The 20,005-nt window shown below is 38.7% G+C and overlaps 1 protein-coding gene across 6 annotated transcripts in view; it reads right to left on the reverse strand.

The window, feature by feature from the left end:
- Window positions 1-11,951: 11,951 nt before the first annotated feature.
- Window positions 11,952-20,005, reverse strand: part of KIAA0586 (KIAA0586 ortholog) — a 134,046-nt gene continuing 125,992 nt past the window's right edge. For 5 of the 6 annotated variants that reach the window (XM_044232116.1, XM_044232114.1, XM_044232117.1 and 2 more), the window contains exon 31: window positions 11,952-12,661. In XM_044232116.1, the coding sequence (XP_044088051.1) occupies window positions 12,510-12,661 (152 nt within the window). In that variant the 3' untranslated portion in view covers window positions 11,952-12,509. The remainder of the gene's footprint in view (window positions 12,662-20,005) is intronic. The other variant, XR_006381785.1, reaches the window with a different exon arrangement.

The raw sequence follows: 20,005 nt of genomic DNA on the forward strand, positions 1-20,005 counted from the left end.
GGAGTTCCTCCTTCAGGAAAAGGCTTGCCTTTCATTTAACATGTAAATGGTACTGACAGCTCATGGGTAAGAGAAAGATTTCTTATGTTCTAAGAAATGAATTCAAGATGCACCTAATTTAGTCTCCAGAGAAGGAAGATATTTAGCATTCTAAGGAAGAAAGAAAAAAAAAGTGAGGGGGGCTACTAAGGAAGAAGCCCATAAAAATGGAATACAGGGACCCTTTCATGAACTTTTATGTTCAGATGGAGTGAGAAGAATCAGAGCAATTTGAGTTTCAAAGTACATATTTTAAATTCTTTAGTTGCCCTAAACACATTTCAACCTCACTTCACTTCTCTTCCTAATTAATTCTCCATTCTATCTGGATGATTAAGTCAAATAAAACAATAATGCTGTGTGAAAACTTCTGAAAACTATAATATGAAAGAGAAAATACGTTGATAAAGTTTCTAAAGAGATATTCTTTATCATCTCGTTGTTCTTCTATTAGGAAAATGGGTGACAAAGAAGTGCCAATTCGAGCTCTACTCGTATAACCTATAATTTCACAAGATTCCAGATTGGCGCATATGATTGTGTGTTAAAGGACTATGGTCTTGTGCTAGGTGTTATATTCATTTCTTCCCTATGATCATTATTGCTGCTTTCCAGGAAGTTCCATTTCTAAAAGAGAAAATCCAGATGGCAATGTGTAGCGAAAAAAGGAGACCCAGCTAAAAACAAAACTATGGTGTACTGGTCATGCTTCAGAGGAGAGAAGTCACAACACATACATGTACACTTCTCATCATTGGTTAGTGTTACCACAGTAATAAATGCAGTGAAAGGGAAGATACAGTGATGTACCTTCCAGAAACCTATTAGGGGACAACATACACCGTCTTCAGCACTCGAAGAATGTTCTACCTGTTCTAAACCAAAGTTCTCGAAAGCAGTCATAGGATGAGGCTATAAATTCATTGTGAAGCACATACCTTTTCTTATTGGCAAGTTTAAAGTCCCTGAACCTTGACATACGTTCATCTTACAAGCAAGAGCTTTGTTTACAATACTGAATAGCCAAGGGGTCTTAGGTAAATGCCAAGACCAGATTATTACCTCTTATAAAATTATTCTCCCAAAGGAAAAAGATTCTTATTAAAAGCGGAGGATTTCAAAGTTGCTTTAGAACTGTACCGCTGGGTGTTATTTTTCAGGCATCAGAAAGCATTTGTATTCAGCTGCTCTCTGATCCAAGTAAAACACTTCTAACGATAAGTGAAGTTTATTTCCTCGGTTAAGGATATCTTTAAATGACAGATGCAGGACAATAAAAGGCCTTTTTCAGGAGCATATAAACTGGAACAAGGACAACCAAATTTCAAGACTGTTGAGAGATTGAGAAACCTAACAGGACACCTCACATTTAACACATTCTCAACGGACTTCAGACTTCCTGGCTGTTCCTGAACTATTTCCCATGAAGCAAGGCATCATATATCAGTGTCAAAACACACTCTGGCTGATACTTTCCATAGCCTCGGACAAGTCCTCAACAATTTGGGCTGCATGAGAACCAGCCTGTGGAGGAGGAGGTCGTTTTAACTTGTATGAATGATCTCATCGTGACCAGTAGTGCATATGCATTCACTCACTTGTTCATTCAAGAAACATGTGAGGTCTCTGGCCTGGAGAAATGGTTCTCAATTCTGGCTAACCATCGGAATCACTTGGGCTCTTCCACTAGCTATTGATTTGATGAGTGTGGAGGGGGCCTGTGCATCTTAGTCTTTAAATGGTCCAAAGCCAGATATAGAAGGATTCCTTTAGTATTTTAGGATATCATTGATGAGAGGAGGCTTAAATGCTGTGGGAGATCATCTTTCTCCTCCAAGTTCTTTTTTTTTTTTTTAAGATTTTATTTATTTATTGACAGAGGGAGAGACAGAGAGGGAATGCAAGCAAGCACGGGCAGAGGGAGAGGGAGGAACAGGCTCCCCACAGAGCAAGGAGTCCAATGTGGGGCTCGATCCCAGGACCCTGGAATCATGACCTGAGCTGAAGGCAGATGCTCAATGACTGAGCCACCCAGGCACCTCTTTCCTCCAAATTCTTGAACCACCCTTGCATCCCAACCTCTTACTCTGTTTCTTTCTTCTTACTGAGTTCTAGGGCCTTTCCACACTAGAGCCAGTGGGAAAGACTGAGGCCAGAACAGAGAGAAGGGAGGAGAAGGCTCAACAAGGAAGGTGTGGCTACCTTTCCCTCATCACTTTACTGCTGCTCCTATCCTAGCTTCAAGTGATGTTAAAGTATCTTACAACAGACTAACCCTCTGGCCAGCGACAATTCTAGAATCTGGATAACCCCTCAGACTGTTTTTCAGAGTCCATAGTCTCTCATGGTTCACCTCCCCTTCCAATTTACCCAAATTCCCTACTCCTCTCTAACGCCCCTGTCCTCCATGCTATTGGTTATGCTCCACAAATAAGTGAAACCATATGATAATTGACTCTCTCTGCTTGACTTATTTCACTCAGCATAATCTCTTCCAGTCCCGTCCATGTTGCTACAAAAGTTGGGTATTCATCCTTTCTGATGGAGGCATAATACTCCATAGTGTATATGGACCACATCTTCCTTATCCATTCATCCGTTGAAGGGCATCTTGGTTCTTTCCATAGTTTGGCGACTGTGGCCATTGCTGCTATAAACATTGGGGTGGGAGGTTGGGGTACCAGGTGGTGGGTATTATAGAGGGCACGGCTTGCATGGAGCACTGGGTGTGGTGAAAAAATAATGAATACTGTTTTTCTGAAAATAAATAAATTGGAAAAAAAATAAAATTAAATTAAAAAAATAGAATCTGGATAAAATATAAAAACCGATCATTACAAGGCACTGAAGAGTGACCAAAAGCAGGCAGGGGCTGGAGAACATTTGTACCTTGAAAGAAAGAAAACACACTTATTGAGAAACACATTTTTACAACCACTTCCAAGTGCCCATGACCATGGAGGATACACTCAAGGAAATGGGACAGTCTTGCTGGACTTGAAACTCAGAATTAGAGTTCAGGGCTCTCAGAAGAGCTAAAGACAGAGCATGGAAAATTCCATAAGAAGGGAGTAGATGTGGAGGAGGTATGGAGGAACTCCCATATTTGCATACAAACTCAAATCTTTAGCTGATTCCTGAAGTGCACATGTGCTGGGTGAAAAGCCAAGGAACACAGTGAAAAGCAATGGGTAGAAGCCTGAAAGAGCTGAGTAAAGATGTCAACAGTTGCCTGATGCTTGAGAGATGGACTTCAGGATTCAACTCGGGGGGGCTTGGTAAACAACTTGAGCATCTTGCTGAAACCCTAGAAGGGTCATAGTTTAAGAATGAGAACCCCATCCAAAGGTTAAAGGCTATGCCTTTTTTTTTTTTTTTAAGATTTTTTTTTTAAGAAACTTATTTATTTGACAGAGAAGATCACAAGTAGGCAGAAAGGCAGGCAGAGAGAGAGGTAGGGAAGCAGGCTCCTTGCTTCACAGAGAGCCTGATGCAGGGCTTAATCCCAGGACCTTGGGATCATGACCTGAGCCAAAGGCAGAGGCTTTAACCTACTGAGCCACCCAGGCACCCCAAGGCTATGCTTTTTAATGCCAACCCTATTAAGATTCAAATATGAACTCCTACCTGAATTGCCTAGGACTCACTTAAACCTGAAAAGATCTCAAGTTTAATTCCTTTTTGTTTTTGTTATTTTTTAGAACATGGCCTACTTCTACTTGTACAAGTTCTTACAATGCTCACATTGCTAAGAGATAAATCTAATAAGAAATGCTGCTGATTTGAGACCTCAGATCAATAAATGTAATTTTTGATTCTTAGATTCATTATATTCCTACAAATACTATCTTGTCCTCCATTCCCTCCATGAGTAAATATTTTATGGTGGTGGATATATATGCAACCTTCTTTAGTAACCCGGAGAATTGGTACATGAGCCAAAAATCATGGAACTTGAAGACTTACAGAATTACCGTCATATTTTTCTCAACGTCCAAATAAATCATCTCAATGGTTTGAGTTTTCCATGAGGATCCAGTCTAATACAACTGGTAGATATGAAAGGCTGTGTTCTCCTGATCTAAGTTGTTCATGGGATGACTTCAAGTATCTCTTAATAAAACCAGCAGAAAAGGGACATAAAGTATCTAAAGAAAAGTTACAACTAGACATAATTTTGGTCTACACAATTAGAAATTTGTGGCTATATAACTATATAATAACTATAAAATTTGAAACTAAGTAATTTTGATCATGATCTGTTCATAGGTAGACACTCTCTGTCTTCCAAAATAAAAACTAGTCTGTCATATTCAAGGCCCCAACTCAGAGACAACCGAGAGAATTTTCAGGATTGCCTGTACAAGAGCTTACAAAGACATGAGACCAGGGATGTTTAAGTACCCTTTGCATAGCCCTAACTGTGCCCCTTCCTCTCTAGTTGTTCAAGAAAGACAAGAATGCCTGATAGGGAGTGTTAATTGAACAGAGGTTTACACCAGAAGTTTATTACCTAACTGAACAAATCTCTTGATTTGGTAGCTACAATATACCCACCTTGCATGTGGGGGCACCAGTGGCAAACTAACTGATCAAAGCTTCTAGGGGCACCCGGGTGGCTCAGCTGGTTGGGTGTCCGATTCTTGGTTTCAGCTCAGGTCATGATCTCAGGGTTGTGGAATTAGCCTTGCATCTAGCTCTGGCTTGAGATTTTCTCTCTCCCTCTCCTCCTGCCCCTCCCCTTGTTTGCACATGCTCTCTCTCTCTCAAATAAAAAAAAAATAAATCTTCAAAACAAACAAGTTTTTGTGCTTGGCTGATTAATGTCTACTTCTGCACTAACTCTGCATTCCACATGCCAAACAATCCCTGATACTTTTAGGCAACACTCAGTTTTTCTGTCAGCTGGTTGCAGTTTAACATCATTCACATTCTAATCCCACCACCTACCACCCCTTCTAGATGAGTACGAATCCATCACTTTTAGTGGTACCTTCGGCATAAAGAATGTCTAGGTCCTACTAAAGCTACACATATGCCTTCCCTATTACTCAGAAATATACCCCAAAGAAATGAGTGCATCTGTCCATCAGAATAAATATACAAGAATATTCAAAGCAGCTGTATTCATAGCAAAGAGTGGCAACAACCCAAATGTCCATCAACAGTAGGATGAATAAATAGATTTGGAATATTTATACAACAGAATGCCACATGGCGATAAAAGAATTGAACAAACTTGTTATATGCAGATGCATGTATGAATCTCATAACATTTTGTTGCACAAAAGAAGCCAATAAGAAATGAGTATATATACTGTATGATTCCACTTATATTCAAGTACAAGCAAAGATAACTGACGGTGATAAAAGTCAGAATGGTGGTTATCTCTGGAGGAGGAGGCATGTGTTTTGACTGGGAAGGGGGCAGAAAGGAACCTTCTGAGATGCTGGGAAATGTTCTGTCTCTATGTAGAGGTAGTTACGTAGGGATATCACATACATGAAAATTAACTGAGCTCTCACAACTAGTACTTTTCTGTATAAATTATATACTGTAGTAAAAAGTAAGAACTATACAAGTGGAATGGCAGGTCAAATCTTAGTCAATCCTGATTTAATACTATTTGTAGATGGCTCTTATCTTAAAAATGACAAAGGCATTTCCTATGCCAGACACACTGTCACCACTGAATATGCCGCTATCTAAGCTGCTCCCTTGCTTAATGTTCAATCTGCCCAAGGAGATGAACTGATTCCTTGGACTGATTCTGCACTCTGGCAAAGGAAGAAATAATAAACAATACAGATTAATAAATATGAATTTTGAATTACTGACAACCTTGGAATGTTATGGAAACAAGGTATATCTTTTCCTTCTTAAGCTACTGATAAAAAATGGTAAAGATTTGGGACGCCTGGGTGGCTCAATGGGTTAAGCCTCTGCCTTCAGCTCAGGTCATAATCCCAGGGTCCTGGGATCGAGCCCCACATCTGCATCTAGCTCCCTGCTTGGTGGGGAGCCTGCTTCCCCCTCTCTCTCCCTGCCTGCCTCTCTGCCTGCTTGTGATCTCTGTCTGTCAAATAAATAAATAAAATCTTTTTAAAAAATGGTAAAGATTTTAAAGATTCACTAAAATCTATTCAATATTAAAAAATGCATCTTTAAGGTAGACACTCATAGACAACCTATTACCTCAGAAACTAACAAACTCCCTTGTTAATTCTCATGCTAAATAAGCAGGTTTTATTATGTAGACTATAAGTTTTAACCATTTAGACTGGGTATAACTGGCTTATAACAATCAACCCAACCTTCTGAAAAGCAATATTGACAATTACAAAGATATGTTCTCCATGAAGACAGTTTCTGACACTCTCCAGACAGCTGCTTGGGAGTACTACAATCCATCCCATGGATATTAATTAAATTGCCCCCATGATTGTTTGCAAAATGAAAACAATTAAATTCCATAGTAAACAACAAAATGTATTTTTCAAAATTTAACCAGGAATTGGTAGAATCATGTCTTACCTATAACTAATATAACTCGGGTAAGCCTGAAAAGGCAAAACAAAATACAGAAACTCCTTCTCAAGGTCCTGTGAACATTTATAAATAAATTTTAAAAAACTATCCTGGTCTTTAGGCTATAAACATGTATCAACAATAATCTGTAAGTTTTCAGATTGAATAAAACCTATTCCTTGAAAAGCTACTGATGTGACAGAAGGAAAACATTGCTAGACTGTTTCCAACCCTGGGAATCCCTACTTTCCTTACCAGTGAGTAGGGAACTCATTTCACTGTAATAGTTATACAAGAACTCAGCAGGATTTCTCTCCCAACACAAAAACTTTACTCTCCATTCAGGAAGGATAGAAAGAACACATGAAATAATGAAGCTAAAACTTGTCCCAACAGGGACCGGCAAACTACAAACCATGGGATAAATCTGGCCTGCATACTGTTTTCATATGGTCCATGAGGGGGAGAAAAAAGTGCTTGCATCATTTTAAAAGCGTATTAAAAAAACAAAGAAGAAAACAGAACATAGATTATGTGACAGAGACCACATGTGGCCTGCAAAGCCTATATAAAGCTAACTATCTGGCTCATTGCTGAGACACTTTGCTAACACCAGTGCTAAACTATCAAATATCTGTAATCTGACTTCCCCTACTATTTTGTCACTAGTGTTAATGGCCACACAATCACCTCCTCAGAACTCAAACTTTCTCCCTAGGACAAGATGCCCTCAGTCATTGAGAAGAACTCTGCCAGTTACTGTACTTGGCGGTATGCAGACCTAGCTAAATATTGTCGGAAGCTTATTTAGAATATTATCTTATCTTCAACATATTCAAGTCACTTTTTTGAAAGGGACATCCCCCAAATCTTCATATGACTTCTAGCACAGTGGCCAGGTCTGCTAGAAAAAGAAGATGTGTGTTAAGTAACAAAAATGGCAACAAATTCTTGCCATCCCACACACGTGCTCCCTTCCACGTGACTGTGTGGATCTTCTTGTCCGGAGAGACAGTGTATTTCTCTGCTCCCTGAGTCTGGGCTCGGACATGCGATTTGCTTTGGCCAACAAGACAATAACAACTTGATACAAACACAGGCTTGTAAACGGCTTGTACACCAGAGCTCGCCCTCTTGCTGTTCTCAGGAACCCTCACACCAGCATCGTGTGAAGGAGCTCAGGCTGGCCTGCTAGATGCTGGGACACATGGCCCAGATCCCTGTGTGGCCTCGCCAACAGCTGGCACCCACCAGACGTGAGAGTGAGTGTGTGTGTAAAGCCAGGCAATATCAAGAGGAGCAGGACCAGTCTGGGCTCAGATTGGTCCCAGCTGGGCTCAACCAAACTGCTCAGCCACAGAATCATGAATAAATAAATAGCTGTTTTACACGGTAGTTTGTTTTGCAAACACAGTGATACAGATGCAAAAATGCCTTAGAACATTATCAGACTGAAGCATTTTAGGTCATCTTGACAACAGAACAGTCTACCCAGGGTTTAATATGTTATAGTGAAAATGAGATTCCAACTCAGATCGATGGGATTTCCACTCCCATGAGTGACTGCGAATTGAGGTTAACCAAAAACCTTGCCAAAGCAGATGGCTGAGAGGCACAAACAGCCTACCCGAGACCTTCAGATCCAGCAGGCGATTTTGGAAGGGCAAACTCCACCCAACACAATGAAACCTGACGGAACTTTTGTTCCGTCCACTCAAACTGACTAACTATAATGGGCGACTGCCTTCCTTTTCTATACTCTCTAGGGCTCTACTTTCCTTCATTTGCCCCCTCCCTTTCCCGAAACATTTCTTTTTCCTTGTTTCAAAGAACGATCAGACCATGACCTCCTCGGCTAGACTGACCTCTCGTTGAACCTGTTATCCATTGGGAACTCCAAAGGCCACTCAAATCATGGGAACACCTCTGCTTAATGCTAGCAAACAACCCCATCAAGGATAGGATCTGAACACGTCCTCTATACGTCAGAACATACAGAAAATACTTCTAGAACCAGACACTCAGACAGTTGTCACACAGAATTACACACAGCAAGTATTTTATCCAAAGAGCAAAATCAAACCAATCACCTCTTAAAATAATCCTGGGAGTCTATGGTACTGTCAGAACCCATGCAATTATTGGAGAAAATGACCAAAGGAAATAAAAATACACAGCAAGCTTCCTGAGCAATTCCCTGCAACTCTTTCAATGGCACAAAATAGCTCCTATACCACAACTTACATACTTACTCCTAAGGTAACACATTATGAAAAAATAAAAAGGAAAAAATCTTTGTTTGGGAAAGTATGCTACAAAATGTCCACTGAAATAGTATCATTGTCTGAATAATTCAGGGAAAAAGACACACTTTCAACGATACCTATAGACCCTATCAATTACATAGTACCAGGTCTGTTCTTGGGATTTCTTACTAGCTACTATGAAGATTTTAAACCCTCTTTAGTCCCCACCATCTGGGTCTCTTCTGAGGTTTCAGCGGAGTGACCTCCCGGAGGTTAGAGGAGTCTATTGATTTCTTGAGGGGATTTTACCTTGTTTAGGGGTTCCTGAACTCAAGAAATGTATCAGGAACTTATCCCGCACTATGACTGAAATTATAAATGAGACCATTCACATCACAGACACCCAGTGAAAGAGCACTGATTTGTTCACTCCCTTGGCAATTAATGGACCATCACACAGTTTTACAATATTTGTTGGCCTCACAAGGGGGCATCTGTACTCTGGCTAACATTTCCTATTGTTTCTAGGTAAACACTTCAGGACAAGAAGAAAAAAAATCTTTTTAAAAAATACAGACAAAGGCTAATTATTCTCAAAGTTCTGACAGTCTGTGACTTGGAATCTACTCTCCCAGCATGGGCTAGGTCAAATAAAAGACTGGCATTCTGAACTTTTCTAAACTATAATGATGGGATCTCTCATGATAATAATACTGTTTGTTTTTCTCCATTCCATTTTTAAGACTGTCTTTAAAAACTACAATGGAACTGATGTCTCATGACCAAATGATGATTCTATGGTAGGAAGAGACTGAATTCCTTGTGTTTAAACTTCATACCCTAGGAGAGGCAGATGACCAAAGGGAGGGAGGACATACCTTTACAAGGCTATCCAGCCTGGTCCAGGCTATCCACACTGCATGCCCAATGTCCTTCACACTCAATTTTTTTTTAAACAGGTACACATACGGACAGAGGGTAGAAAAGGGTACTGCAGTGGGATTTCTCAGCAGCATCACAGAAATACTAAGGATTCAGCTATCCACTATTGTCCGTTACTCACCTGCAAGGAAATGCCATAGCATCAGGGCATTTTTTAAAAGAGAAAAATGCTCCAACTACAGAATTATTCTTGGATTAGGGGTGGTAATCCACCATGAACTATTTTGTTTATTTTATAGAAAAATGTTTTGAGTTTTTAAATAGAAAAGCAATAAAACTGATCTAAATATATATTTAGCATTTAAGAAGCAAAATTAAGAGACCACAAATAGGTAAGGGATAAGAAATACACTGACCTAATCATCTTTTAAAAATGGAAACACTCATGTAGGAGTCTATTAACGTGCACAAAAGGCAAATTTGTTTTAGGAACATTTTGAATACCTGCTATCCTGATGTTAAGGCATGTAAGCCTAGCAATATTCACAGCCTTGATCTTCACAGAGTCTGCCTCTTGTAGCACGTTTCCTAACTAGTTCATTATAGAAGTTGAAATTATAAAATGAGGTTTCTTAAAACGTGTAACATCAAAAATGCCATTTAATTTATTTTACACACACAATTTATTCCAAAAGGATTTGAGGTGGTTGGCGGGGGAATACATACAGGAGTAGCCCTGACCAGAAATCCCATCAAACAAAATACTGATGAGCAGACAAAAAAAAAGTCCCCCCCCCCAAAAAGTTTATGCAAATGAGGAGTGGAATAAATCAAAGTTTATACTTCTACCCTAAAATTAGCAAAGGTGAGTTTCTTACAGTTGGTGGGGGTGGGGGGAGAAATGACCAATACCTTTAAAAAATGCTTTTGCTAAAATTAAGAAACATCCTTCTCAGAAAGCAGCAGCTGTGAAAATGAGAAACCAAGGTGTCCTGTCCAAAATGAAGCAGCGTTCACCCTAGCTAGAGATTTGTAGATGAACATCAAATACCAAGTATGATACAGAGAATAGCATTTTTCTTCTACTTGTTTCATGGGAACGATTACAAGCAGAGCTGTCCAAAAAGCAATACCAAAGAAAAATGGGTTCTAAAGTGAAACCTAAAGCATTTCAGTTACAGAATATCCGAGAAGCTGGAGGAACGACATAGGAAGAAATGTGCGTGGAAGGCTGACACCTCTTCATAGGTTTTTGCAGCTTCTGTCTTTAGTGAGAAGACATCCTCAGACTCTTCCAGAATTCCCCAGGCAGTGGGCCCTACTAGAAGCTTAAGGAATTCTACATTGCTCTTGAGTAATTTTTAACTTCGAAAGTATATTTTAACCACCTGGGAAGGTCTTTTTTCCCTTTTAATACCAATGCCCAGGCCCTATCACAAATCAGTGAGGTCAGCGTCCCTGAGAATGGAACAGAGGCGTTTTTAAAGCTCCCAGAGACTCTAATGTGCAGCCAAGGTTGAGACACACCAAGGAACCCAGGCAAATGCTGAAAAAAGTCAAGGACAAGTATAGTGACTGTGTGTTTGAACTTCAGTTATGACATGAAAATATGTTCAGGGAGATGAGGCATTTTTGTTTATGTTTAAGTTTTTGTTTTGTTTTGTTTTGTTGCTAATTCTAGGCTACCCTACTTCTCACTGGGCTTACCCTCTGGTGTAAGATGCTTCAGTTCTCAAGATGATGACACCCACCATTAACTGAGCTCTTATCTGGTGCCAGGCACTGTGCTGAGCATCACCCCCAACATTATCGATAATCCTCATTATCCTGCAAAACAAGTATTAAACCCACCTGCCCAGGCAGCCATGAAGAAGGGGCTTATCTGCTCTCATCACAGAGCAAGAAGGTGAAGCAAGTGAAACTAGAATTTCAGTTATGCTTTGGTTTTCTTTCAATTTTATGTGTTTATGTTTCGAAAGGTAATTTAGTCACATTTCACAGATTTGTAAAGTATTAATGTTTATAAGGCATACATGGAAGGTATAAAAAAATTAACCTCACTTAATTTTTTCCATCACATTGAAGTTCAAATACATAGTGGCTTCAGTCATCCTTGACTCCTATCACCTAGCCACTTGGTCCTCCTTCCCAGAAACAAGTTAGCAGTTTCCTGTTTATCCTTCCAAATACATTCAACGCGTCATTAAGCAAATGTATGTATGTATGTGTACGTGTGTGTACATACCACACATTTGGATTCCCCTCCCCACTGCACATGATGGTAGCTATTTTGCCCCCAGTTTTTTTTCACTTTAACGATATTTCTCAGAAACAATTCCACATCAACATGTAAACATTTTACAATTCTTTTTTTACTACATAGTACTCCATTATACAGATATACCACAACTTTTTTAGTCAGTCCCTTATTGACAGGCATTAGATTGCTGCCAATTATTTGTTGTTACCAAAAAATTCGGAATGAATAGCCTTGAGCAACATCGTTTCATAACTACAGATAATTATATTCATAGAAGACATTCTTACATGTCAAAAGTCATGCCCTTTCCACTATGCCACGCTGCCTCAGGATTCTAAAAAATAATTCAGACTCACAATGATTCATATTTAAATTATTTTATTTAAAAATTTTACCTAAATACCCAAATTGTGTTTTTGAATTTAATAAGAAATTAGAAATTGTTTTTCAGAATATGCTCAAAACACCAAATAGTTTGAGACATGGTTTTATGCTTGAGAAAAAGGACTTCAAAACCAGTGGCACAAACACTATGCTGGCTCTGACTTCCCTTTCAGAAGGTATCTGCTCCTGAGGAGTCCGTGTCCCCCTGGACGGTGCTGATGCTCAGAGACTGAGAACAGTCCTCCAGCTTCACTGAGGGCAGCGTCACAGACATCTTGGTGGGTGAGGTCTGCGAAGCAAAAAGTGGTACCGCTTTACTGCCTGCAAAAAGGAGAAACACATTCAGCTAAACAAGCATATCCTGAGTACTTAGATGCTATAAGCTTTCTTGACTAATATCAGGCGAGGGCATCCAAACAAGGATTGCATGAGATCATTTCTTTCCTCAAGGAGCTCAGAGCTCAGAACTTCTCAGAGATAACATACACCTTTCTCCTTTCTTCTCACTCTCCTAGACAATTATGGACAACATTTTAAAAGTAGGTTATGATCTGACTATTTACACTCCCCTCCCCAACATTCGTTTGTTGAAATCTTAATGCCTGATGTGATAGTATTAGGAAGCAGGGACTTTGGGAGGTGCTTAGGTCATCGGAGGGGAGCCCTCATGAATGGGATTTATAGAAGAGGTCTTCTGCAGAGTTTTTTAGCCCCTTCCACCATGTAATCACTCAGTGGAAAAAAAGGAAAAAAAAAAGACAGTGAGAAGGCGATGGCTGTGAACCAGGAAGAGGAGATTTATTTTGATTTCTCCAGAAGTGTGAGGAATAAAATTTCTGTTGTTTATAAGCCACCCAGTCAGCAGTATTTTGTTACGGTAGCCTGAATGGACTAAGATGATACCCAAGTGCCAAGAGTTGTGGTACAATTGATAAATGCCAGGGAAGACCAGGTAGGGGTCAGAATCTAGTCTCTTGAAACCCAGACTTACCCTCTTACTCACTCTATTTATGACCTCAGAAAATTGTTTCACCACTCAAAATTTCAGTCCTTCCATGTTATATGGGTTACTGGTACCTACCTTGCTGAGTGTAATGAGGACAAAATAGTTTCGGTAAAGAGCCTGACAACAGAGCTTAGCACTTAGCAAGTGCTTGAAACTCAGAATTACCAGTACCACTAACCAGTACTATTTAGTATAGTACCAGCGCTACTATCATTACTATTACCATCAAGTAAATAGCTAAGTCTAATTTTAAAAAAACACACTGGAACAGCCCTAAAATAAGGATTTGTTACTAAGTTACAAAAAGAATGTGACTTTTTTAAAAAAAGTGATATGAACCATGTGAAAATCATCTGAGGTCAAAGGTTGCCAAGGCACTTTGTTTACCCTTTTTCCTATGAACGCTCACCTCAGGATCATGTCATTAACGCTCGTTTCTGAGTGCCTAAGAGTGCTGTGCTATTAGTGAACAGAACTGATAGAAGGGAAACAAGGTTAAAGGAAAAAAGTAATAAAGTGATCATTCAAATAACATTGACATCTGACTTTGGAAAGTACTTTTTTTCTGTAAAACAGACTTTTCCTCATGACTGCTACATTTAACCAAATACAGAAAAAAAAAATCTCCACTCCACGGACTGAGAGTAGTGGGAGGCAATAAAGAAGCTGGCCCCTGTCAGAGGAGACAGTCTGGATGCAGAATTCATTAATATGTTAAACATAAATCCAGAGTTGACCATAAATGTAATCTATCTCCCTCTACCCCAACTCACTTCTTTAAGTTTAAAGCACACCATCTAAGAACATGAAGAATGTCAACTTGCTATTATTTAAGACACAAAAACCCCTGTTTTAGATTTTATGGCTTTCCTATATATACATAAAAATAATAAGCATCTTAAAAACAAATTATCTTTAATAATCTTAAAGAGATTTCTGAGTTAAGAGCCATAGTAATTTTTCTAAAACTCCTTTATATTTTTCAAGTAGTTTTCACTTTAATAAAGTGGAATTCTCCACTACATTTTATAGAGACTACGGTAAAAGTAGACATTTTCAGAAATTTCAGTGATGATTTAATCACAACTGTCCAAGATAATCGGAGTATTTAGTAAAAGCCAAACTCCTTCACATTAGGAAGTCTTACAAAGACTTAATATTATACCATTCCTTTTTGTTATTTGTGTTAATTTCATTTTTTTATATAAAAGAGGGACAGAGAATAAGAATTGGCAACATTATAGCAACATCACAAATTATAATACCACAGTATAATCTTCTAAGAAGAAAACAAGCCTTATGTCAATTTGAATAGAATAAATATTTTAAATAAGGAGAGGCTTTTTGAAATTTAGTTCTGTCAGGATATGATAAATACTAAAATGAAGACACAATAAGAACTGCTTTAAAAAAAGATCTTTATAGGACATAAGCATTACTTAAAAGTTCTGTCATTTTACAATGACATTTTACAATGTCATTACAAAATCATTTTACAATGATTCAGAGAACACAAAATAACCAGGAAAAGTATCCAAGATCAGAGCTTACTTCATCAATAAAGTAAAATAATATATTACTTCATCAATAAAGTAAAAACAAATATAAAGTATAACCAACGCCAAGAGCAAAATTAATCTATGTCACCTTCCCCTACTTAGTTGCCTATCTGTCAAAACCCTACTGATACCAGATATTCTTTTTTCTGCTACATCACAAAACTGCTTTACATGTACCTTCCTTTTCTACTATGTGCACTAAATTACTGAGTAAATTGCTCAATGATGTAACAAGAGCTATAACTTTTTTTGGATCTCAAAGAAATTTGCAAGTCTCAGAGAACATATTAAATTCAATCACTGCAAAGTTATGCTATTTCTCATAGTTAATGCCTTCTACTTACACAGCAATTCATAATTGCAAAAATCTTTCCCCATCATCTTACCTCATCCTGACAGTAAGTCTGGGAGACAGAGAAGGCCACTGAGGCAAATGGACAATAAAGTGGGCTTTTCCAAAGCCTACTCTCACCAACTAAACATCCCCACAAGCCTACGGTTCTGAGAGATTCACAGATGAAGAAGAAATTGTCCTCATCCTCAAGAAGCACATAAGCTAGAAGCAGAGACAGACGTGTACAGCAATAGTTAGTTAAAGTGACAAGGAAGTTAAAATGACATAGAATAAATGAAACAAGATGGGATCAGGAGGGAGACAAACCATAAGTGACTCTTAATCTCACAAAACAAACAGGGTTGCTGGGGGGAGAGGGGTTGGGAGAGGGTGGTGGGGTTATGGACATTGGGGAGGTATGTGCTATGGTGAGTGCTGTGAAGTGTGTAAACCTGGTGATTCACATACCTGTACCCCTGGGGATAAAAATACATTATATGCTTATAAAAAAATAAAAAAAGGGACACCTGGGTGGCTCAGTTGGTTAAGCAGCTGCCTTCGGCTCAGGTCATGATCCCAGCGTCCTGGGATCGAGTCCCATATCGGGCTCCTTGCTCCACAGGGAGCCTGCTTCTCCCTCTGACTCTGTCTGCCACTCTGCCTGTGCTCGCTCTGGCTCTCTCTCTCTCTCTGACAAATAAATAAATAAAATCTTTAAAAATAAAAATAAAAATAAAAATAAAAAAAATTTAATAAATTAAAAAAAAAAAGAAAAAGTGAGTAAGTAACACACACACACAAAATGACATGGAAGTAGCAGTTGAAGTAGGATTTCAAGGATGTGGAAGGTGATGAAGGAAAAAACCAACAAAATAAAGTCAATTTGAAGTCAGTACTTTTTTTTTTTTTAAAGTCAGTTTGTTAAAGGAACTCTGTTCTGAAATCAAAGTACTAATTGAATTGAAGGAATGGTGAGAGAGAAGGCTGTAAAGGAAGGTCAGGGTCAAGTTCTGTAAACAATGATGAGTCACAAGATTCTGAACAGAGGAGTTGGATGACCAAATATATTTTAGAAGAGAGAATTCAAACAGCTGTGTGTGCAAAATAAGGAGAGACAAGAGAGATCTATGGAAATCGTCCACTCCAAGAACTGATGATCCTTGCCACTGGAAGTATATTCAAGGTTTTGGCGGAAGACTCCCAACTTATAATTAAGTATGGTCCTGAAATTACAGGGTTAGTTGGCTGATTAGGCAGTAATTAGAACACAAACCAGCCTGAGGCTATAGGGTTATAAAGAGGTGTGGAGATACTGGGATCAGTTACATACCTGATGAGCGTGAATGCCTACAAGATATGTGACTGGACTTCTCCAGCAAGCAACTGGAATCAAAGGTGTCAGAGACCATCAGGCGGTTTTAGAGACAGAATTAGCAGTCATCTATATGGATACAATAATTAAAGTAATGAGAACAGTGATAACCTAGGGAGAGAAAATAGGCTGAGAAGAGAAATGATGACAAAAATCTGAGGAAGGACAAAGAAAGGTGAATGAAGAGAAAATAACGAAAAACAAAAGGGAAATATCAGAGAGATACATAGGAGAGACCGAAGAGTCACACGAGGTAACAGATGATTTTTAAAAAAAAAAGTCTCGTATAATTCATCTAATTAATTCAAAACTGGAAGCGATGAGACATCTCACTGTTTTCTGCACTATAGCAAGTATCTCCATGACTCAAAAAAAAAGAAAAGAAAAAGAAAAAAAAATGGGTAAGATAAATTCCATTCATATATTATACAATAGTAGGGGCAGGTAAGGAGAGGAGCAGTAATGATGTTTCAAGCTCAAGTCCCTTTATGATGGGCCAAGTCTATGGTCCAAATGAGATCTGCTGTCCAGTCACTTGGGAACAGTCCCATCCAAACTGTTAGAGTGAGGCTTCCGGAATAAGGCAGAGCAGAGCTCATCCATCTATCCACCCAACAAATATCAACTGAGCAACTACTATGTGCCAAGCACTGTTCCAGACTCTGGGGATATCAGCAATGAAGAGAACAAAGGCTCTATCCCATGGCCATCATAGTCCAACTGAGTGTAGGGCAGATGACACACACGTAAGGAAACAAACATAATATGTCAGGAGGAGATACGTGCTATAAAGAAAAATAGGTAATGGGTAAGAGGGATGGTGAGTGACAAGAGATTTTAGGAAAGTTATGTAACTTCTGCACACCCTAGTTTCCTCATCCTTAAAATAAAGGTAAGAGTACATTTCCCAGGGGCTTTTATGAGAATTAAAAGGGATAATGCATATGCAGTGTTCTGCCTAGTGCTGGCACACAGAAAGCACTCACAACAGATCAGCTCTTCCTTTTAGGTAACTGGAAAGGAACTATCCCAAGAGGTAATGACCCTCAGGATGGGCTGCAAAAGGTAGTCTGCTTTAGAGAGGATAAGAATGTTTCCCTGAAATGCACTGAGAAAAAGAAAAAACAACAACAACAACAACAACAAAACCACAGCTCTAGAAGGCCTCCAAATAGTTATGCTATTTTAACTCAAGTAATTATGTTTTAATTAAGCCAATAAAATGCACCATTTTATCCAAAGGTGTTTGTAAATGTGCATCTGGGGAAGACATTTACTTTACTTTGAACAGTAATTTTGAACTTTAAATAAGGACTTTTTAGACTGGGAACATTAAAAAAAATGCTTATTTTGAAATGTATAATTTAGGATAAAAATAGGCAAATAAGTGTTACCAGGCAAAAGAGTCACCTTCATATCCAGTTTTGGTCCTCATAGAGTTTAATTTTTTTTTTTTTAAGGTAAAAGACATCATGTCTTAATAAATCATCATTAAAGCAAACATAAATTTTCTGCCTATATTGAATGTAGTTTGATGCTTTTAAAGTTTGACTTTTTAAGTTTCCATAGTCATGTCGTTACTCTGTAATGTAATTGTTTCAACAGCTGTTTTCAGAGCTTTTTTTTTTAAGAGACTACTCCTTGATTCCATGGGTTTGCGGTACATCATTTAACTTGGCTACATTTAAGCTGGGATGCCATTGAGTCAGACCATGTATTTCAAGCTTCCTATCACATATTTAAATACCTCTTTTAGATGTTTGAAATTCAATTTTTTTTTTTTTTTTGCTTTAAAGGTATTTAAAATTCATGAAGAAATTTATATTTGATGTTGGATTTTTAAGACTAAGGAACAGAAATGTTAAACTAACTTATTCTAAGGAAGACAAGTAATAATATAGGATTTTTTTAAATTTTTTATTTTTTATAAACATATATTTTTATCCCCAGGAGTACAGGTCTGTGAATCGCCAGGTTTACACACTTCACAGCACTCCCCAAAGCACATACCCTCCCCAATGTCCATAACCCCACTAATATAGGATTTTTAATGTCCATTTAGATTTTGCCCATATATTGTATGTATGTTTCTAAAAATATGCATAACTTTGTAAAAGTTTTTTGGGTTTAGATAATGCATTTCATCAGGAGGTTTCAGATTCTGACCCTAATCCTCAAACACTTGGTAACTCATTATTCTATCTCTGTTATTTGCAAACTGAGAGGAATCCAAACAAAGCATTCTCTCCTCAAACAACATGAGACAAGCAGAGAACAGAAAAAAACATTTCCTCGATAGCTTCACAGAAGAGTACAGCATCTCCAACTCTTCATTCAGATTAAGTAAAACATGAGGCACAAGTGATATGTACCAACTTCTGGCATTCTTCTAGGAGTGGATGAAAAGATAGTTGAGTGACTTTAAATAGCTTGGATTTGGGTTTTTCTATGTGAAAATAAAGGCTGGTTTCTTATAAATGACAAATTAAAAAATAAAGTCTAAAAGGAAACAAATGTAATTGTCTTGAATCCACATGAAGGATCTTAACCCAGGGCATACGGATGAATGGCCAGGGATCTGTGAATGCCCTGGAAAAGTCTGCATATTATTTTCATGTGAGTACAGTTCGGAAGGGAGACAGATGGCCATAGCTTTCAGTGCTCTAGATAGTCTGCGGGCCCCCAAGTATTTCAGAATCACTGGCTTAAAGGAGAGCCCAGCCCTATGTGCAAGTGAGTCACATCCTTTGAGCTGTCCATCCAGCAGTGGTGAAATACAGGAATTCCTGTCCTGTCAACTGTGGATGCCTCATTCTCTCCGAAAGTGATTTGGTAATTTGCACTTACCAAACTGCATTGTGATTATTTGTTGATGTGTCTGTCACTTGCTCTAAACAAGATACTCCGTTAAGAGCCTGGACTGGGACTTGGGAGTCTTTGCTGTCTGACTAGGACAGCAGGTACACAGGAAGTATCTGTGACCTTATCATCTCAATTGTTATTTGCTTGGGGGTCTGTTCTGTTAACTCAATGCTGTAGGAGGGCCGTGACTTCATCTTATTTACCTCTGCATTCTACAAAGTTGTAGTACAACGGTGAGCACACAGTGGGCCTTGAAACGGCTGCTGAACTGGACTGATTTGCTTATACCTCAAGAGTCTGTGGATTCTCGCAGCTAACAGCCTGCTTAAATTCTCGCTGACCAGATCCTGTCTTTAAAATCAGCTCTGAGTTCCAGCTACGCAGTTGGCTTCCCAGCTGTCTGTGGAAATGTTACAAGGATTTCAGCTGTATTTTATGGAGTTCTTGAAGCATTTTTCCTGTCCACCCTGGGCTCATCTACTCTTGCTTTAATTCCTTGTTTAAGCAGCTGCTAAACTACCCTGCTGTATTC

This window comes from Neovison vison, chromosome 13 (assembly GCF_020171115.1).
Source record: "Neovison vison isolate M4711 chromosome 13, ASM_NN_V1, whole genome shotgun sequence".
NCBI classification, from domain to species: domain Eukaryota; kingdom Metazoa; phylum Chordata; class Mammalia; order Carnivora; family Mustelidae; genus Neogale; species Neogale vison.